The sequence below is a fragment of the Neolamprologus brichardi genome, chromosome 11 (genome assembly GCF_056152115.1).
Source record: "Neolamprologus brichardi isolate AB-2024 chromosome 11, ASM5615211v1, whole genome shotgun sequence".
Lineage (NCBI taxonomy): Eukaryota > Metazoa > Chordata > Actinopteri > Cichliformes > Cichlidae > Neolamprologus > Neolamprologus brichardi.
Genome location: NC_142114.1, coordinates 15,810,720 through 15,831,967, shown reverse-complemented (window position 1 = coordinate 15,831,967; position 21,248 = coordinate 15,810,720). Strand labels below are relative to the sequence as shown.

The 21,248-nt window shown below is 41.3% G+C and overlaps 2 protein-coding genes across 3 annotated transcripts; one reads left to right on the top strand and one right to left on the bottom strand.

Moving 5' to 3' along the window:
• The first annotated feature begins 4,268 nt into the window (after positions 1-4,268).
• On the top strand, positions 4,269-14,579 carry tuft1a (tuftelin 1a). Of its 2 annotated transcripts, none has more exons than XM_006804908.3 (12): positions 4,269-4,435; positions 9,865-9,945; positions 10,826-10,927; positions 11,016-11,102; positions 11,368-11,418; positions 11,528-11,611; positions 12,309-12,419; positions 12,527-12,750; positions 12,850-12,955; positions 13,056-13,139; positions 13,313-13,407; positions 13,523-14,579. In XM_006804908.3, the coding sequence occupies exons 1-12, from the start codon at positions 4,376-4,378 to the stop codon at positions 13,593-13,595; spliced, it is 1,158 nt and encodes a 385-aa protein (XP_006804971.2). In that variant the 5' UTR covers positions 4,269-4,375; the 3' UTR covers positions 13,596-14,579. The 2 variants fall into 2 exon arrangements, with proteins under 2 accessions (XP_006804971.2, XP_087704342.1); XM_087848216.1 differs by lacking the exon at positions 4,269-4,435 and adding an exon at positions 9,673-9,727.
• A 512-nt stretch (positions 14,580-15,091) lies between these two features.
• Positions 15,092-20,210, bottom strand: ltap1 (lipid transport auxiliary protein 1). Its single transcript, XM_006804909.3, has 7 exons — positions 19,937-20,210; positions 17,926-18,027; positions 17,738-17,846; positions 17,571-17,624; positions 17,309-17,475; positions 16,266-16,324; positions 15,092-16,153 (listed from the first exon to the last, which is right to left on the bottom strand). The coding sequence occupies exons 1-7, from the start codon at positions 19,997-19,999 to the stop codon at positions 15,937-15,939; spliced, it is 771 nt and encodes a 256-aa protein (XP_006804972.1). The 5' UTR covers positions 20,000-20,210; the 3' UTR covers positions 15,092-15,936.
• Positions 20,211-21,248: the final 1,038 nt, after the last annotated feature.

Genomic DNA, 21,248 nt, shown 5'->3' with positions numbered 1-21,248 from the left:
GGAGCTATTGTGCGATTGATCTACAAAAGAGGTAAAATGCGCCTTTCCTTTCCTTCTCACTGGGAGTTGAACTTTAAAATATTTTCTTGGAACAAACTTATTGGCATGAAGTCACACCTTTAATGTTTGCACAATACCTGTTTTGCTAGACTAGAACATACTTTCCATGGGTGGGTTTGGGTTTCCATATGATTCCTGTTTTCCAGGACACAGCATTAAACCTGAGAGCTGCTTTGCCAAAGAGCTGGGTGTGTTGGCTTTAGAAATCGTGGCGTGTTTGTTGTTATGTATGGCTCCTGTTGTTCAGAAACAGCCCTGCCGAAGGTGTGAAAATATTTATGTCTGCCTTCAGGGGTTTCACATGTAGAAACACAATAAAAACACAAGCAGTGAAATTACCCACACACTGTGACTAATGTTTTCAGTTGTTCTGTTGTAATTGCAGTGCACAATTAATAAAAAGATAAGGAGTGGAGCAAAGACTGTCATCATGCAGTGCTTTAAAAATAACTTTTCTTGTGTTCAGCACTAAATGAGGGCTGTGTCCAGATTCTGATATCATGATTCCACTAAAGCGTGTTATGTAAGTTTTCTTTTTTTTTTACAAGGAAACTGACAACAGCGCCCAAATTCAACTTTTCTAACTAACTGCTCAAACCCACCTCCTATATTTCTGCTTGTTATAATTTAGTAGATGATTAGCTTGTGATTTTGTTCCCTAGAAGTAAACATAATTAAAAAGAGTCACTCCAGAGGGACTCATCCTTTTTATCTGTGTGTAAGGACATGACCTGTGCATCCTCAGTGGTAACCGCAGCCCTCATGACAGGAAATGAGCCATTGTTTTCTGTAAGTTTCACTTTGATAATCTAAAGTATGTGACCACACTTATAGCGTCATTATTATTTTCATCAGTTTGTCAGCTCCTCTCTGCATTACACAGAAGTGCACTTTTAACCCAGTTACAGCAGGTCAGTCAATGTTGTGTTCTTGTTCAGGTCACATGGTTAGATATCAATATTTTAATGTCTCAATTTAGGAAAAACTTAATGCAATCTTTTATATTTGAATTTTGGCTTAAACTCATTTTTTAATGCCCCAGAACAATGTGTACAACTCAAGAAATGCGTAAAATGTCGACTTATTTTTAACTCGTTACACTTTGAAAGCCGACTAGGATTAACCCTCAAAACAACTGGATGTGCATCAGTAGTGAGTGTGATCTGTGCCTGTGCAGCTACCCTTGGAAAAAGCTGAAAGCCACATCTTTATGGATATATACCAAGGTGCAAAAGAGGTTTATCAAATGTTGTCTGTAAGTGGGAATGAGTTAAAGGATGAGTGCATAAAGTTAAAAAAAAAAATCCTACAGTATTGGTGGAATTTCTGTTGAACCATATCAGACGTGCACACTGGCTCACTGGGGAGTGAGATGAACAAATCCCAATAAGCTAGAAGTATCTAAGTTAAGAAACACACACACGAACACAGAGTGGTTCCAGATTTGACATCAAGTATGTGAAAGATAAATACTGTATTTTATTTGAGTGTGATTTTCCTTCTCCCTCACCAAGTACTTCCAGTAAGTATAAAATGAAGGTTGTTTTATGGTCTTTTGTTATATTTGCGTTTACCTTTTTTCTGTCACAGCGTTTGTTGAAACTGTTATCTGGTTATGTTTGGGCTTCAGCAGGGACACGTTCACAGAGCAGCACTTTTCCTGACTCACTTGTGTTAGACCTTTTAAGGTAGCCAATGAGACATTTCCATTTAGTCGTCTACAAAGACTTTAGGCCAGACAGGCTTGTCAGATTCTTGAGGATCTGAAAACACAAAGCTCGTCCGGGCTATGTGCATATTTGAAGTTGGCACAAATTAAGACATACTCTTCCAAACAGATAAGAAGGGTGACTGAATGTGACGAGCAGGAGTCTGACTCACTCTGTGATCTCAGTCTAATGCGTGCATGTATGAAAACATAGACTCTCATAACAGTCTGCTGTCTGATCTCTGGATCAGTGCGTCTGTATGCGACCAATGGCATGATGTAAACTCATAATCAGGACTAGGATTGTTGCTTGGTGTGTGCATTAGGTGTACATGTGCTGGTCTTCTAGTTTGTGGACAAACTTCATTCCCAGTGATAAATCAACCATTAGTGAAAAGCAACCACTCTGATATAAAGGTTACATTCTTGGTTAGTGACTGGTTACCCTGAAGTGATTACTTATTAAAAATGCGGGTCATGTAGACAATTTCACTAATGTCTGGTTAGGCTTTTCCTGCTTTTGTGCTCGAGTCTGTTTCTGCTCCTGGTTCAAATTCACTTAACATCATCCTTTTGTGTGTCGCTCTGAGCTGTTGTTTGCTCCTAAACGCCGCTAAAGTCGTTATCCAATTTGAGGTCTGTGCAGAGCTGGATCAGCTGCTGCTGCATCAGCTACATGCCAGCAGAGGAACGCTCGCTCTGTTACTCATTTGTTCTGTCACCTTTGTGCCTTCGGGGTGGCCTGTAGAAATATGCAGCCCAGGTCGTGCAACAGTACGAATTCTGCAGGAACAATAAATGTTTAGTAAGCTTTGGATTGCGAGTTTTACATTACTGCTGAAAAAATCTGCCTGGCACCAACAAATTAATAAAGACATAAAGAAAATAAAGAAGTAACCTTTTTTGTCAAGCTTTTGGACGCGACTGATTTGTTTTGTGACTGGAGGACAGCTTTTTGTGCTGTTTTATGTAAAGTCAACATTAAAGGGATAAAAGGGAACATTTTAATATTTCATGTGTTCTGTTTTGAAATGCTGTAAATCATTTTTAGGCTTTGAACTGAACTGTTAACTGTTATGTGAGGACATGTGGTTATGCTTTGCTTTCAAAGAATAAACAATTTCACAATTCAGTTAAAGTAAATCAGCCATTTACCTGGTAGTGAAAACAAGCTTATCTTGGTATTGCAGTTGAGTAATATGGTGAATGAGCTGTGCTGACCTGACAGGAATGGGTTTATATTTGGCCATATACGTTCATTTTCACCCCCTGTCCCTGGCACGCTGATGTCATTTACAGACAATAAGGGAAAGCCATGGATGCAGCCTGTGAAGGATATGACTGGCAACCAAAAAGCATAACTATAATGGATATTAAACATCAAACAGTATAACCAATTCTTCAGACTCATACATGGAGTCAAAAACACATTAATACAATTACTAAAACATTCAAAGTATGGCAAGACATAAATAAGTAACACATGTTCACTGTGACAGCTTCTTTTCTCCTTTTAATTACACTCTGTTTTCTTTAGCTTTATTTGATTGTTTTACTTTTAGAGCAATCTCGTTGCCTTATATTTTTGCTTTTTACATAGCAACTTGTAGTACTGCAGATTTTTTACTTACTGAGTACCTATTTTTCCCCATATTACCGCATTTTTTGTCCGTTTAATTGAGATAATCTGCTTCTTTATTTTTTTATACGTACTCTCCCTTTAAGGCCAATACCGTGCTTTAAGTTTTGTCCCTTCTGATTGGCTGCCCCTTGTAAACAGAAGCTTTGAATGGCAGGTGGGTGGGGCCGGTGTGCTATAGTTCACAGGTATTACTTGTATATTCTGAATATGGCCACCACCATAGTAACAGTGTGTATGCATTGCAGAAGATTAATTAGCCTGCTTCCACCTTGATATGTTTGCAGAGTAACCTGTTGTGGCTGGATGGGTTTCTACAGTATCTGGGATTTGTTAACATAGGGCAGATGTATTATATTAACAATTGTGTTTGCAGTTACATGTCGAATTTGGTGAGAAAAGTTCAACAACGACATCAATAATAATAAGAATAAATGCCTCAAATCACTGAACTCAGTCTTTTGGTTTCCATTGCTTTGTAATCTTAGGAGAGAGTCTTCTTAAACAGGCTCAGTCAGGAGTTCAAGCTCACTCAATAATTCATTGAGCAGTGTGCTGACTGGACAGCAGTCAGTAGGTGTTGCCTTCCGCTGCTCAGCAAGGGGCCATCACATTCCTCTGTTTACTACTTTTTCATGGCTCTCTGAACATCGTGTGAAAATCGGGATGTAAAATTTCTAGAAGTCACTGTGCCAGAAGTTGTCATACCGGTGCTGACCCTCCCCTCTCAGCTATTCCCGATTCCCCTAGTTCCCTATTTGGCCGTTTCGGTCTCCTTGTGGGCGGGTCGCATGCTTTTGTGGCTCACTCCCACTGTGACGTGCAGAGAAAAGTAGCTCCCCACACACTTACCGGGCCGAAGACTGATAAAGTGACTGAGCTGCCGTGTGCGGTCAGCAGAGAGACACCGTGACGAAGCTTTGAATTCTTTATTTATTGTGTGTGTGGAGTATTTATTTCTGTGAGAGATGAACGGAGTGACGAGAAGTCTGTGCACCTTTGAGGACATCAGAAGTCAAGAATATGGGGTAAGTTACTTATACGTTAGCTTACGTGGATTTCTGTGTCTTTGTGCGTTTGCTGTACTTAACTGAAGTAGGTCTAATCAATGGATGACCCAACCAGAAATAAATCAAGGTGGATAATTTCCTGTTCATTCATTGTAATTAATTTATTTACTATTTCTTTAATTTTTCATTTTTTGTCTGTACTCTGCCCTCCGATTTTGTGGCTTCACCTGCTTTAAATGGTGCATTTACTGTCCCTGGCTTTGTTACAATTAAGGTATTAACCCCTCTTACCCACAGGGACAAGGTGGCAGCTCAGTATTAATCCAAATAACATCTGTGTCTGTCACAAGTACCTTCTGGACACATCATTTAAAGGCTTACAGTTACAGAGAGTGAAGGCAGCTCAGGAACTAAAGGCTGTGCAGTATGTGTGCCACCTGCCCATGTGAAGGTTTGATCACCAGAAATAATCAGCTCACTATGTGTGTGCTTTGCTGCAAACCTGTAAAGAAAGTAGTCCTAAGCTATACTTTACATCCCTTGAATAGGCTTTATTTGCTTGCGTGACAGCAAAAGCATTAATCATTTACCTCACCTGAAAAAACAAACTATTGACCTGCGCTGTGGTTTATGAGGTTGCGGGGCAACATGATACCCTCCACCTTCCACCTCAGCGCTCTCCTGCTGAGCTCATATCAAATCATATTACAGAAACATGTAAAATTTTCAAGACACACACGTTCATATTTGTTTAAAAATAACCCGAAGGTCGTTGAAATTCTTAATTTAATTAGATATTGTCTGACTGAGCTCGACGGGAAGGCAAATTATTTTACTTACAACGAATCAGACCCTTTGATGTGTATGAATGTATTAAAGTTCTATCGAATTCATTATTTTTTTGTCCATTTGTGATGAAAATCTATGGTTGGCACAAAGTCCCGCACCATTTGGGACCCACTGATCTAGATCTTCTGTTGTGTAACTACAAAGCAGACATAAACGTCAACGTGTACAAAGGGCCACTTACACACACACTGATTAACAGCTCTCAGGAATGTGTTATAGGGCAATATATGAAACTTTGTTTGTCCAGTCTTTGTTTTATCTTATCATACATGACGTTTGAACATGAGGCTGATAGCACATTTGCATCAGCTTCACAGAGAACATAAATTTATCTGTAACAAAGTCAAATTCAGCAGTCAAATAGTCACCCACCTGCAGTATTTGCATCTGATATGGCTGTTCCTAGTTAAAAAAGCAGCCGAGGAACTTTCACCTCGGCGTACTGTAGCGACTGCAGGGTACTGAAAGATTAGTTAATGACACAGTTATCAGTGATACGTCTGTAAGGATACAAGAGGAGGAGGAATGTGCCTGATGTAGCACAGAGAGGCCTTCAACAGCTCATTTATTAAGTATGTTTTCGGGAACTGGGATCATGTGATAAAAATAAAATAGAAGGAACAAGATGCACTGACTCTGAAACAAAGAGTGCTCTAAAGTTAGTACTACTGACCAGAAATCCCAGGATTTTTTAATCTATTATTCGAAACTGTAGCGCTTTCTCTTTCCTGCACAGCAGGATTTATCAAGGTATTATTTTCAGCTCAGGCAATGTTTAGGAGTGATGTCACAATTGCATGTTGTTGAACACATTCCCAACGTCTCTTCTCATCATCAGTCATCTTAGTCAGGAGAGTCTGACATCACCAGCTGGGAATGGGCCAGACATGACTTATTGGCACATTTGTGTTGAGACACGATTGCAATATGCCCGCAAACACCTTTTTTACCTGCCACACAGACCAGAAAAACGACTGATTATAGGGATTCTAGTGTCCTCTGTCGCTGTGAACTCTGATCCTGGACTGCTTGTTTATCATCACCTGTTCAGGTTCTCACATGATGGCATTTCACGCAACAATCAGCTCCTCTGTCCTCTTTAAAATGGACTTAACCTAATTTAACCCATTAATTGGCGCAGCCTGCTGAGTCAGTGGGACAGTGACACCTTTTCACTGCCGCAGGAGCTACAGATGGATAAACTAGGGCTCAACACTATAATTATCAGCTAATCGTCCAGTAATGGTCTAAGATTAAATGATTAATTGAATAACAATCATCATAGCTTCTCAGCACATTCCAAAATCCAAAAGTGGGTTTTTAATTTATTCTCTTATGTGACAAAGAAAAGCAGCCTCTCTGGAGGTTTGCAAGCACCAGGTTAGTCACATGAAGAAACCCTGAAACGATAAATAAGTTACCAGTTTAACTGTGCATCAGTCCTATTTTGATTAACTTTGATTCATCTCTGTGGTTTTGTGTAAAACTCCATGTGCTTGCCAAAGCTGGGTGGAGCAGAATATAAAGGTGGTCATAAAATCCATTTTCTATTACCGATAAGTTGGTGTTGACGCTTCGAGTGTAGTTTTGTTTACCTAATCTTTGATCACATAGTTCCCTGTGTTAGTGCTTGCTGTTCAGCCAATCAGTTGTGTCAAGAGAGCACATGATGCAGTAAGAGCTTTATTGGGTTACGCCTATTGAAATAAAGATTTTCTATACAAATGTGTTTATATTCCTGTTTCCTTTATGCAAGCAAGACACTGAAACTCAATAACAGTGTGAACATTGTTACTAAACTACCTGAAATCACACAGGAAGCGCTGGCGGCCGTGCTCGGATTGCACCTGTCGTTTTAAAGGCCGAGGTTTACGATGCAGTTGGACAAAAGATAAAGTGACACCTGTGCAGCGTGTGGGAAAGCAGTGCAAGAGAGGAGGAATGTCATTTAATTCAAAGACGTTTGTTCAAACACACACACATTAGAGGATTTTGTGTTTGTGGAATGCAGGAAGTACACTTGTAGAGACAAGGGGATGCTTTACCATTAAAGGGCGCGATACCTGCTCCTACCTCCGTTCGGAAATATAAAGTCTTTCCTCTTTAAGCGCGATCAATTTCTAAGGGACAAATCCAGAAACTCTGCATGTTTAACAGCAACATTCCTAAACTGCTAGTCAACCCTCAGTTACAGCCTCCTGATGCCAAAGTCTGAGATGAAAAGCATCCTCGTATCCTTTCAGCCTTTCTGCCTGCAGGTACCCCGTGATCTTTTGTGTCCATTGTCGTGCACCCAGCTGTGTGGACTCTGTGCGTAAGGCTCAGTGTCATGTTTCTGCCATTATAAAGGCAGCGTGCACTTAACCTCGTATGTGTGTTTTGCTGCGTGTCAGTGGCCATGCGTGGGTCACTGTCTATAAGCTCATCCAACTGGTCCTTTTGTCCGTGTTCCTGGGAAGTGTAGTATTACAGGTTGTTGCTGAAGGTGGAAAGGACCGCATTTTTGTGTGTCCGCGGACATAAAAGAGCAAACCAGCAGAGAGACTGAATAGCTCAGAGCTGGGATTAGTGGAGTCTTTGTTTGGCTGTCTGTGGAAGTCCGGAAAAGTCGTGTAATGATGGATTCCTTCTTAACAACTATCCCACTGTTCCCCTTTCGTCCTCCCCCAGTCGTGCACCCTGTTAGAGCTTACAGACATTTGCAATCTGAGAGGAGAGCATGAAGAAAGAGAGGGGATATTTTTTTTGCTTTCATTTCTCTGAGTTTTCTTCATTGTGGTTGGACCTCCATCAAGACTATTACTCTATTTCCTTTTTTACATTCATTTTCTATTATTATGTCTCCTGAATATCAGTCCCACACGTCTCGCTGTCTGCCTTTTCCCTTTCACTGCATCCTGAAAAGATAACCAGCTAATCTAGCCCTAGACCTTCTCTAAACACAAAGCTTTTCTTTTACAGCAGCTTTTTATGGTGGCATTACGCAACACGAGCGAGTTCATTTCCCCTCGTCTGGTCAGAATCGAGACGCACTCTGCACATCAGACAGGGTCTCTGGACAGAAGCTGAGATTAGAAAGATTAGAATTGGTTATTTGTTTGTTTTTATTATCCATCATTGATACATTTTTTTTAATTAGTTGCTTGGTAAGTGGCATTTCATCTACATTCAAAAATCTCTTGAAGACAGGTGATTTTGCATTTCATTTATCTACACTTCCTTATAATTACGGGGGGAGAACAGGGAAAGTTTTGGCTGAAACTACCAAGCTGAAGATTATGAAGCTTGTTGGGAGGGAAAGACCCATTAAAGTGTCAATCCAGACAAAATGCCTTAATAACTGGCATTGACCAGTGGAGGATGGGCTCACTGGGTTCCCTTCTAGTTGTTGACCAAAACAGAAACAGCTGTTGATAAAGGCAATCACACACGAATGTTCATTCTAGCCGCACTTTCACCGAGTTGTATTAAAGGCTCAGAGAACAACATGCATCTATAACTGTCTGACAGCTGGGCGAAGTCCATCCGCAGATGAAGATCGTGCGACTTGATCGGTGTTCTGTAACGCCAGTTAAACTGACATTTAGGCGAGATTGCTGTGACACCACCTAAAGCAGTGTCTATGAAAGGAAAAGCAAGGTAACAAAATGTAGGTAGGGCTGCTGAGGTGCATGATGAGCACCAAAAGAAAACAAAGGAATAAACTATTAACGTACCAGTGGCTAAACATGACCAGACACTCCCACTCAAACGCACCAGAGAGCAAGCACACACAGATATGTTCATTTTGTTTACGATTTAACCAACCACCAATTAATCTGATTGGAAGTATTACTCGTTCATACATTAGTTTCTGTTTTGAGTTGTTTGGCGGTGACTTGAGGACGACACAGTGAATACCCACGGGAAAATGAACAGAACAAGTTGTGTTGGCTGGAACGAGTTATATAATGTCTCCGACCTCCTCCCAAACATCCGCATACTTGCATTAGCACAGACGCTGACTGGTCACTGTTTATTAGAGGCCGCCGTGTACAGGAAGACACACACGGAGTCCCGTCCTTGGGACTTTTATCCTGTGAAAGAAAATATCTGTGCGTTTTGCTCGAGCGTTGATTCTGTGCATTGTTTTGCCTCCATCTTACTCCGCCCTCTTGTATTGTTAGTTTGCCAGACAGTTTATGGCTACTGTGAGGTTATGTTGCCATGGAAATATTCCGTCTTGCTTGACATTACATTTGCTGAGTTCTTTCCCAGAAATCCAGCCACTGTCTCCAGTTGGCTGCGAGGATCTGGAGGGTTTCCGCCTAAGTCCCTCTGACGTCTGTAGCACTTGGTTTAAATCAAACAATCTGTCCCTGTGCAGCAGGGAGAAAACTTTTTCTTTCGTTCTGATCCTACAGCACACTTTCTTACTGGATACTCCCCCACCCCTCTGTCCCTCCTTCTCTGTTTCACTCTGTGAGTATGACTCAGTCTCTCCTCCTCTTTTTTTCCCCCTCTCCTCCTCAAAATAGTCCCCAATCAGCCTCTCCATCACATAACCGTCTCTTTGTGGCTTCACTTCATCAACCTCTTACTTTCGCTGCCTTTTCCAGGAGGGGTGTAGGCGGCTGCGGCTCACACTTCACGACCAGAACCAGGCGGCGGCTCGGAGCACAGAGCAGCACAGGGACAAGGTAAGCACTTCTTGTACCTGATAACTTCTGACCACCAGAAGGGAGAACAGAGCAGATCCTGGGCATTAGATCAGCAGCAGATGGAGCGTGTTTGGTGTTTAGAATTTTAAAATACGAGTCTTTGATATTTGAATAGATTTGTCACCTATTAGACTAGACTGAGAGAATTGATTTTAAAATGTTATCGGATGAGAAAAGTGCTGAAGGTTTGTTCGCCCCGTTTTTGGATCTGAAGGTTCAGACAGTTGCTTAATCTTCTCTACGATCCTCACTAATTAGCTCAGAACAGCTGCGCTTTCAAAAAAGGAAAAAGAAAAGACACCAGCCGCGTATAAAGATGCCATCAGCTTTTCATTAGTGGGGTTCCCACACTCAGTGTCTCAAGACAACCATTGTTATACCAATACCAGTGGGACCACCAGAGCAGCACAGTTGCATAACGTGTCTCCACCTTTATCTGCATGCCCCCCCCCCCCCCCCCCCCCCTCGCTCTCTCACTCCCTCTCTGCGTATTGTGGTTTTGACCAGATGTTTATGGGTTAGTCGCCATAGCGATTAGTGCTCAAAGTCTCTGGCTCCTGATTACAGAGGCTCTCGGTCTTTCACACCCACGCAGAAAGAAATTTTTCATTTTTGCCTGTTAACAGTTTAATTTGACCAAGCATGCAGACAGTCCTGGCAAAACGTTTTGTATTAATTATCAGTCAGATTCATTCCTGCCAGTTCTCACGAATCCTGTATTGCAGCATTGATTGTAAATATGACCAAACCCTTTCTGGATCATCTGCATTTAGTTTGACATTTTATTTAGAAATTTATCACACCCATCTATTCACGCAAAACAAAATTTTGAACTCCTCTTATGTCTGCTAATCTCCAGCCAATCGGACGAGCTTTTGCACTGGTGCAGCCAGCCAACGAGAGGACTGCTTTGACCTCTGAACCAGTCAAATCCACAGAGGAGCAGGTAGAAATCATCAAGGTAGGCTTCTTCGTATTTTCTTTGTTTTGTTTTTTTTCTTCTGTTGGTTTTAAACCAGTATATACATTCATGTATGTCCTTGTTTCAGGTGTATCTAGAGGCCCGCAAAAAAGAGCAGCAGAAACACCAAGAGAGCCTGAAGATGCTGTCAGATGAAGTTTCACAGATACAGGAGGTCAGTGTCTGGACAGCATCTAACTGGCTGTTTCACTAACACACAAATGCACACAGTAACTCTACAGTCTGTCGTCCCTGTTTTATAGCTTATGTAAGAATTTGCATCTTGTAAAATCATCCTCACTCATACGCCTCTTTTCTCTCGTGATTCCCTTCAGCTCCCGACTTTCCTGTGTTGGTTATTTGCTCAAGTAGAAAACATACATGTTCAGATAATATCTTAATTTATAACAATATCTTTTTTGTGTGTTTGTGTCACACAGGTGAGATACTGCCTGAAGACTCTGAGGGAGCAGATGGCAGCCAAAAACAAGGTAAGCCATTGTTAGCCTTGCATCCTGAGCTCTTGATGGCATTTCCTTTAACTCTCCCCTCACTGTCTTTAACATTTTCCATCTGCACTTCCTCCTTTTATCTGTCCAGCCGCACACAAATGGGTGGAAGGTTGGAATCCCCTTCAGAAAGAGCACTTCATCCACTAAACCAGGAGCTAAAGATGACGGGCAGGTGAGCAAACACACGTATGCACATCATAGCTTCAGTCCTGTGGTGTCTTGTTGTTTTTTTTCCACGGGCTATCTGCGTCAGTTTGCGTTTTCTATACGATTCCTGTAAAGCGATCACCTCCCGGAGGCTCACAGATAGAATGTGGTGTAAAGTTAAACAGCGAAGTCATCATGGGGGGAAAAAGAGAGGATTAAAATGGCAGACAAAAAGCAGCTACGTTTACAGCACCCCAGGGTGTAAGAAAATGTGCGGAAGAGCTGTTCCGGCACACTATGTACCGCTGCCTGCGTGTGTTATTGTTTTCAGGCCCCCTTCATTCCACGCATGCTTCATCCTCGCTGACTCTAAGCCAGACATTTTTTGCATCCTCTTGTTGTGCGTGTCAGCAGTGTTTTGCAGACACGCACAACAAAGAAGCTGACACTGTTGTGTTTGGTTTTTACTGTTTTTGCGCCACTTATAGCAGCATTTGTGACTCACACGACAGCTTACTCGCTCTAGGTGTGGGAGGCACAAATAGGAGGGAAACACAGGTCAGGTTCCAGCTGCGCCACTGACGCACGTGGACACGCCTGTTTTCTTTATAGCGGCAACGCCCACAGAGCTCTTACGAGACTCGGCCATCATTGTATTGATTACATCATTATAAAAACATCTGAGTACTATTAGGGTAATCCAGCGCTTTATTTTCTGTTAGGACGTGGATGACGAAGCAGAGAGAAGCAAGCTGAGAGAAGTCAGTAAACGCTTATATGCACAGATGCAGGAAGCAGAAAAGAAACACCTGGAGGAGAAAGAGAGACTGCAGGTAACCTACACTGGCTTTGCATTCATCGTGCATATTACATACAAAGTAAACACATACGTAATTTGCACGAAAGCGATATTTAGAACAAAACTTTTTGACCAATCCAGGCTGAAGGCAGCAGGCTTAGAGAGCGTCTGAGTGACCAGGAGGAGAAGCTGAGGAGTACAGAAGAAGCCAATGAGAAGAAAGACCAGCGCATTGATGAGCTCCAGAGGCTGCTGGGAGGAATGGAGCAGGAGAGCGCCACGCTGCGGGAGGCCATCCGCAACCGTGAGGATGAACTGTGGGAACTGCGAAAGATCAGAGAGGAGGGCCACAAAGGGGCAGAAAGGTCAGCTAATAAGCACACACACACACATATAGGTGTTAAATTCTCCACTTATCAATTATCTGTCAATAGCGTGCTGTAACTTACTGTGTGTGTTTTTAGGACTGAGCAGTTGGAGAAGGAGGTGGCCATACTCAAAGAAAAGATCCACCATCTGGATGACATGCTGAAAAGCCAACAGAGGAAAGTCAGACACATGATCGAGCAGGTGGGATGAGCATGTGCGGCTCTATAAAGCAAACACATTGTCTCCGTCTACTTTGCGTAGGGATCGCTCACTGTCTGTCTCCGTGTTTGCTCGTCTTTAGCTCCAGAACTCTCGCATGGTGATCCAGGAGCGGGACCGCGTGATCAAAGAGCTGGAGGAGAAAGTGGCATTTTTGGAGGCTGAGGTGAGGACAGCTTCTCCTGTGAGAAAATATGTCTGAGGAATTTAAATTGAAGGGTCAGGGTAAAACGTAGACCAGCCTCTGCAATTAGAGAGAAGACAAAAGGAGAAAAGCTGAAGCCAGTGTCTGTTCTGTGATTATAATTTGCACCCTTTGAAATCTCCCTGTGTTTACAGAACCGAGAAATGCACGACCAGGTGGACTACTTTCTGGGAGGACAAAGGTCAAATTCCTACCTTTCATCAGAACGCAACGCTCAGATTGTCTACAGGTGACTTATTTTGCCAACGCTCTTCCAGTATATATTACCTATAAACAACACATTTAGGTTCGTTAAATGCTGTTTTCCACCTAAAAAGTAATTTATCCTCCTCTCATCACTACAGCAAACCAATCAAGCTGTCCACCTCATCCAACAAACCGCTTCCTTTCATCAAAGTCATCGAGATCAAGTCATGAACCAGCTGGGCAGATGAATTAATCAGTTACTGCTGAGAAGGGCTCAGAAGCACCAACTGGCTGTTCGATGCCGACTGAAGTGAACGGTTTCGATGTGCGTGCTGAACATCAGAGACCACAACTACCAAACCAAACAATATTGAAGGAAAAACAGGGGTGGGAGGGGATTATCAGCACACATACAAACATACACACACTTGCGTGTCTGCGCATATGCATAAAGAATGTCCGCTTTAATGTAGGTGCATTAGAGAGAGCGATGTGTGTCTGAGTTTACGTGTAGTACTGCAAACTGTATGCAAGTGTTTTTGCTTGCCCTGCTTTAAGTTTCTAATGATGATTAACTGTAAGAGCAGGGGGTAATAATTCCTAACAACATTATAAAATTCACATACAGCAATGCAGCGCCAATAAACTGTAGCTAACGCCACCGTCGGGACACATGATGTGAAGAATCATTAACACATTTATCTGAATTGTGTCTTTGTCTTCGTTGCTGACTCCTCCGTGACTCCGCTCCCTTTCTGTGTGAGCAGTGTAATGCTTTAGAGTGTAAATACTGACTGTAGCCTCTATAAGGGCGACACCCTGTGATTATTTCTATGGGCTATTTATTTTTTTCTCTGAGCTGTTTGTAAGTAAATATATGGTTGTCAAGCCTCCAACGAAAAGTATGGCACTTTATGAAACTGTGAGGATGCGGAAAGAAAAATGAAGATGTTTGGGAAGTCAGACACGTGAGAGGCGTCCTTTTTTCTTAATATTTCTTGTAAAGCGTTTCAGTCACTGTGCAGACAGTCACCTTCTTGTTGTACATATCAATGTGATTTTGATGTTTTGATTTCTACCTAACAGCTTTTTCCTCTATATTTATTAATGTTAAATGAAATGCCTAGAGAGATTGTTTAATAGAGAAGCATTTGTACGACGTACCTGTTAATCTGCTATCTGTGTTTGTTTTAGAATAAAATCACTGAAAATCAATGAGTTTCCTTTCAGTTCTTGCGCAGAGAGCACAAGTGAAATAAGGTGACGCGGGCTCCTTCTGCTGGACGCTAGTTGCATTACAAAATGATATAATGATACACTTTATTAGGTACATCAACTACCCATTAACGCATACATTTAATTTAAATAATTTAGCAATGCAGTACATCTAGGCATGTGAATGCATGGTCAATACAACCTGATGAAATCCAATTGTTTAATCACGACAGCATAACTATTAGCTTTGTGTGTGCAGCCAACAAATCTGCAGCAATTGTGTGACACTATCATGTCAATATGGACGCCAGCACCTTGTGGAATTTATGCCACGAAGAATTTAAAGGCAGCAGAAGGGTAAGAGGGTCTAACACAGTACTATCACGGTGTGCCTAATGCAGCTAGTTTCAGCTGCTCCCTTTGCCACAAGGGGTCGCCACAGTGGGTAGGTTTGCATGTTTGATTTTGCAATTTTCTTGTCAAAGAAAATTCCCAATGACTCAAGAATCAACTGTATGTCACAGTTTTATTTGGATGGTAAATTGTATAGTAGGCACCACATAAAATAAATTATTCAGGCATTAAAAAGCCTCCCTGGGAAACCACAAAAGCAGATGAAAATGAAACACAGCTCTCATATCAGTATACCATTAAGAGTCAAGGAACAGAGTTCCCATAATGCAATACCCCACATTTAAAATACATCAATACACTGAAATACTGTTAATTCACATTGCGCTGAGATAACTGATTTTTTAAAAAAAATGCACTTATTAATCACAGTTCCTGAAAACAAGTAGCACTATGGCTTCTGTAAAAAAATGATCAAGACTTAAAAAACAAAGTTGCCAAATTCACTGCAACAAAAGACAGCAAAGATGTACGTGTAAACATAAGTGACATCAACAGCAGATTTCTTTCTCACTAAGCAACAATTAATGCTGGTTTTCTCTGAAAATGTAACTATTAACATTTTAAAACAGTTGGTTATTTTCAGCAAGTCTGCATAGGTGTTTACATTGTGCAATAAATACTGATTGTCTTATGCTGTTGCATAGCCTAATAGCTCTGGATTTGTTTTGGTCAAATCAAACCTACTTACTATAGTCGGTTAGAGTCATTCTACCCACGCATATAGCACGCATACATGCAATAATACATACATGCAATAATATGCATAAGCTACACTTAGGTAAAGAGCACTGTAACAGTAATCTGATATGCACTACAGTGTAAACAAGGCAATACATGTTAGAGTATGAAGGCAGTGTTTTTGTCTTTTCACTCTGAGACTTCAGGCTCCGTAATCACTGGCAGCGCTGCCTTGTCCTTGACCTTCTGTTGGACGGGCTCATTTTCAGAGCGTACTATCTAGAGTGTTGTAGTTGTCTTTGAAGTTCTTCAGCTCCAGGAAGTGTCTGGACCTCTTGCTGCGCTGCTGCATTGTAGATGAGAGGTAGGTGGGTTGGGTCGGAGAGGGAGAGGAGGTGCTTGCAGGTTCTGTGGTGCCGGTCAGGTCTCTGGCTGCAGACTGATGGTGCTGATTTAAAGTGCTGCTGCTCTGAGACTTTACTCTGAAACAATACAAGGAGAACCAATTGTTCCCGCTGCCTTATTAACATTCCATGCTGGGATTAAAGGAAAAGCTGTAAGGGAGCAGCGTGAGGCTTGGCTGTGTTTTCTTACATGGAGGCCAGTTTTGTTAGGGCTTCCTGGTACTTCAAGAATTCTGCTTCACCAAAAGCCTGAAGACAAAAGCAGGAAAACATCAAGATCAGTGATTTGATACTGAAACCAGAATAAAATCTTTAAGTGCCCTAAAGATTTGTCAAATTTTCACTGCCATGCTGGGCAATACGGAGAAAACTTAAATCTTATGGATTATATAGCTTTATACTTTGGGCTTCGCAGTATGTTACAAAAAGCACTACTGTTAAAGACCCCATACATTTTTTATTTAAGAAAAAGCACAAGAATTAGCAAACAAAATGACATCAAGTGCGTTGGAACTACAACACAAACTGGGAGCCCACTGGAAGATCAATATGGAACTGTTTGTTCATGTGATGATGATGATGATATACACTCACCAGGCAGTTTATTGGGTACATCCATTCAGCTACATGTCAACACAACTCTCATCATCAAATTACATGGCAGAAACTCTAATTATGTACCCACACGACTATCTGTAGGTTTTACAGAGAATCGTCTGAAAAAGAGAAAATATCTAGAGAGCGGCAGTTCTCTGAGCAAATTATGTCAGAGGAGAACTCAAATAAGCTGTTGTTACAAGGCAAAGTATGCAGAGAAGCATCTCTGAAAGCAAAACACGTTGAACTGTCAAGCAGAAAACCGGATTGGGTCTCCCTGCTGTCAGCTAAGAACAGGAAACTGAGACTACAACTCCCACATGCTCATTAATATCAGAAAACGGAACATAAAATGTTGCCTGGTCTGATAAGTCTCTGTTTCTCCTGTGACATTTGAATGGCAGGGTTAGAACGTGCTGTAATGAATGTGCAGCCAACAAATCTGCAGCAACTCTGTGATGCTATCGTGTCAAACTGGACCAAAGTCTCTGGGGAATGTTTTCAGCACCTTGTTGAATCTGAGCCATAAAGAACTAATGAAGGCAGTTCTGAAGACAAAGGCGGTCCAACCTGGTACTTGAGTCAGTGAGTAAATAAGAGAGGACTGAGCTGTGGACCGCCTGAGAAAATGCTGACCTCTGCCCCATGACGAGCTTTATTGTAGCCATCTAGCACCGTGTCGATGACAGAGCTCTGGTTTTCTCTGAATATGCAGTGGGAATTTCGTAGCTGCAGAAGCCAGGTCCGAAATCTTTTTCCAGTAACAGCGGTGGACGTTCCTCCAAGTTCACGAAAAGGAAAATCTAATGACAAACAGTTGAAGATGTTGCTGTAGCAGTCAGGAGGAATTAATCTGGATTCATGGCAAAACAAAACAAACTGTAACAGAGAAGCTTACCGGCATCTCTGATGGCATCAAGTGCTTTCATTCTATACAAATAGTCACAGGAACCTGGAACATGTGCACACACACACAGACTACTTAGTGCACGGGCATGGAAACTATTTACATGAATAGCTTCAGGAGTGGTGCGTGTTATGTGTGTGTTTGTTTGCTCCTCTTACCAGACTGTTCTCTCTGCATTAACCGGTCATCATCTGGAGACAGCAGACGAGGCTCAAAGTGGATTTTCTGGACCAGGTTCAGCTTGGCTTCAATTTCTTGTCTCAGCTCCTGGAACAATGACACAATTCTTCAGCACAAACACAAAAAACATTGGAACACACTTGCATTATAACAGTGTGCGTTTCACCTTTGGTGCGTTGTGGCCAAGGGGTACATGTGGTCCTCTTCGAGACTTCATGGCAAGTCGCATAATTTGTCTTTTGACAAAGATGAACAGCAAGACAAAAATCTGAAAGAAAGTTAAATGTTAGATGGATGTTTCCCTTTTTTTAAAAAAAAACATTATTTCCATGGCCAAGCAGCTCCTGTAGGTGGCACTGTTTTTTTGTCCATATAGTGTAAATAAATGCAAGTCCTAGGGTTAAATGTGTCTTTGTTTCATTGTTTTGTTGCGTAGGGGCTAAATTGAGGGTAAATGGCAGCATATTCTTTAGAACTAAACAGAAATGAGACCGAAATATTTGGTTTGGACCAATAACGAGAATATCAATATCAAGAACCAGTTTTCTACAATAACCCATTCTCGATTAATGACCCAGTAGTCCAACTCCTTGGAATTGTTAGTCTGCCTGCCTATCACTCCCTCTTACCGGTTCCACTTGCACTTGTGCTGCAATCAGGTGATTTCATTTCATGTGTTTGAAGAGGACAATAATGGCACAGTCTGCAGCGTGGATATGGTTTGTACTGGTTTTTATCTTAGCCTCTACATCAGTGACCTTCTACAAGTGGCTCATGTCAGTAATATGCAAATGTATGCAGATGATACTGTCACATATACACTATGCAATTGCAATTACAATGCTCATGGAGGGGTTTGACAAGTCCTGTCTTACTCTTAATACAAGTAAGAATAAAGGAAGGTCTTTTCAGACCAGAAACTTTCACTAAGGGTTAGAAGACTGAAATTGTGAGTGAGTTTGAATATCTGGGTATGATTTAAATTTCAGTTTTAAGTCTTATATAAAGCAATTGATCAAAACTATTACATATAATCTGATAAAGCCTGCCTCTCAGTAGAAGCTGGTAAGACCTTCATGCATGCCATGATTCTTTGTCATATGTTAAACTATATGTTAGACACAAGCTTGGGAAACAGTCACTAAACCACTGAAGGGACAGCAGATGCAAATTAGCTTTAAGATATTTCTGGAACAATGCATCACATGGTAACATTTATGTTAATATTGTACATGGTGCCTTTTCAAATAAAGTCAGTTAAAAAAAAAAAAGACCTCTCAGGTCATCAGGTGCAGATCTTTTAAATGTTCCCAGAATTAGATCTAAGTGTGCTGAGAACATGAGGGTGCTTTCAGTTACTATCACGCTGTTCTTTGGAACAAGCTGCCTGCTGATCTGAGGTGAATGACATCTGTGCATACAGTCAACAACAGACACAAAATCTTTTTATTCTCAGACGCTTCCACTCAATAGCTGTGTGTGTGTGTGCATGCACATGTACATTAACTTGTATTTTACCTCATTGTAAACGTTTATTTTGCTGTTTTCACTGCCTTAAGACATCTTAAACCGACATATGTTTTCATGTTTCACTTAAACATGCTATATAAATTAAATTCCATCAACATGAGTCACGCCTGGGCCCTGCAGTATGCTCCATTGGCTAATTGTGGTTTTATAAATAAATAGTTTTGTTTGTTTTTTGTTGTCTTCATTTCTTTGCCACAGTCCCTGAGCCAGGTTGTGACACCTCCAAAGGGTAAATGTTGTCAGTCATCACTCTAAATCCTTAAATCACACAGTGTAGTGTCGACATTTTTTAAACATTACAATAATTATGAATGTTATTATGATTAATCGCCCAACTACAGGCACCAGAGGAGAAATTGGGCTGCAGTGATATTTATTAAACAGATTTTACACACTATTAGTACCTTTCAGTGGAGTACAACATGGTTGAGGGATCCAGGTGTTCAAACTTGTAATAACAGCTTTATTTGTGTTTAACAGCAGATTATCAAGTAGAAATGAGTCTTTGGATAAAGTATCAACCACTGCCAGCCTCTGATGAGGAATGAGGCACCTGTCCAAGCATCGCGATTACCTCTGTAACCCGGGACTGCGTTCATTGTTTCAGTTTGAATTAAACCAGCACAAACAACGTTAAACAAACTCACCAGACTGCCATAGGCCATCACAAGCACCACGTTAATTCTCGAAGGAAGCGAGTCGTTAAACATTTTGAAGATCTGCCGGTTTTCTTTTTACTTTGTTGTTATTTTAACTGAACTAACTGGATAAATGTCGATTCAAAGTGCGTCCAGTGCCCGGTACGTGTCTCATTTAAGAAGGCGTTTTCAAACCGCAAGCAGCCAACATTAAAGGAACAAAAGACAAAAACGGGGAAGTTGAGCGGACTAAAGTGCTTGTTGCTACATTTCGCTGCCTGATTTGTTGACTTCCGCGGTAGTCACGTGACCGGTACGGACAGGGGTGACGTCAGGTCTGACGTTGCCCCTATTGTGTGTGCATGTATTTATTAATTTTTTAAACTATATATTTACGGATGCTACTTTACTGCAAAGACTGTATAACAGAGTCATTGCTTCACACGTGTAAATAGGAGAAAAAAAACGCCTGTTCTTGTTTTATAATAAAGGAAGTTCAGCAATGTGTTTCTATTTTTCTTCCCCAAAAACAAAAACTTATAAGACTGGATATTTAAAGTCTTTATTGTCATCTTCTCCCCTTTTTCTCTGTCCTCTCCTGTTTGAAAAAATACCCTCTTCTTTGTTACCTTCATTATTTCTTCACTAAAATTTACTTTTTTGAAAGGAACTCAATATCAGACAAATCATAAAAATAAAAATAAAAACTGAAATGCTTTGTCAATTCAAGTCATCTCCATCTCCAGCTTTCAGCTTTTAGATTTTTCTCCTTCTTCATATTACATTTCTATCTTCCCTGACACTAAACGTCGTATGACCTACTTATAAAATACATTGTCCTTTCCCACAATGCTTCTGCAACACACAGTCTGTCAGTCCTACACCCTAAAGAATGAATTTCAAGCACTAGTGTGTGTCTGTGTGAGCTGAACTGTTATTTGCATCCATCCTGCAGAGACAGTGGGTGCTATTCTTCTGTCTGGAACAAGGGTGGGTGTCTGTGGAGTTGCATGGGGCTATTTACCCCTACTCACACACTTATCTTTGTCCTGAGAGGCACTATGCAAGCTACCAGCCCTCTGTCCGGAAGGCTGGTAATTGATTGGATCATTATGGTCCTAATTCTTATCCCAGGGTCTGTGTATGTAAGTTATTTATTTCAGCAGGCACACATAAACATCAAGACTTCTCTTATTTAGTTGTGCAGCAAGCTAGCGTGGTAACCACAGTTTCCTCTGTCTCAACGGAAGACAAGTAACAGTCACAGGTGCATGCAAAAAGGCGGCAGTAAGTAGATAGCCTCTTCATGAAAAACAAAACT

What these genes read in the sequence shown, in the direction of transcription:
- tuft1a (XM_006804908.3), top strand. Translation starts at nt 4,376, where the DNA reads ATGAACGGAGTGACGAGAAGTCTGTGCACCTTTGAGGACATCAGAAGT. An exon ending in AAGTTTCACAGATACAGGAG is followed by an intron (nt 11,103 to 11,367) that starts GTCAGTGTCTGG and finishes TGTGTCACACAG; the next exon opens with GTGAGATACTGCCTGAAGAC. An exon ending in AGATGGCAGCCAAAAACAAG is followed by an intron (nt 11,419 to 11,527) that starts GTAAGCCATTGT and finishes TTATCTGTCCAG; the next exon opens with CCGCACACAAATGGGTGGAA.
- ltap1 (XM_006804909.3), bottom strand. Translation starts at nt 19,999, where the DNA reads ATGTTTAACGACTCGCTTCCTTCGAGAATTAACGTGGTGCTTGTGATG. An exon ending in TTGGCCACAACGCACCAAAG is followed by an intron (nt 17,847 to 17,925) that starts GTGAAACGCACA and finishes TCATTGTTCCAG; the next exon opens with GAGCTGAGACAAGAAATTGA. An exon ending in AATGCAGAGAGAACAGTCTG is followed by an intron (nt 17,625 to 17,737) that starts GTAAGAGGAGCA and finishes CACATGTTCCAG; the next exon opens with GTTCCTGTGACTATTTGTAT.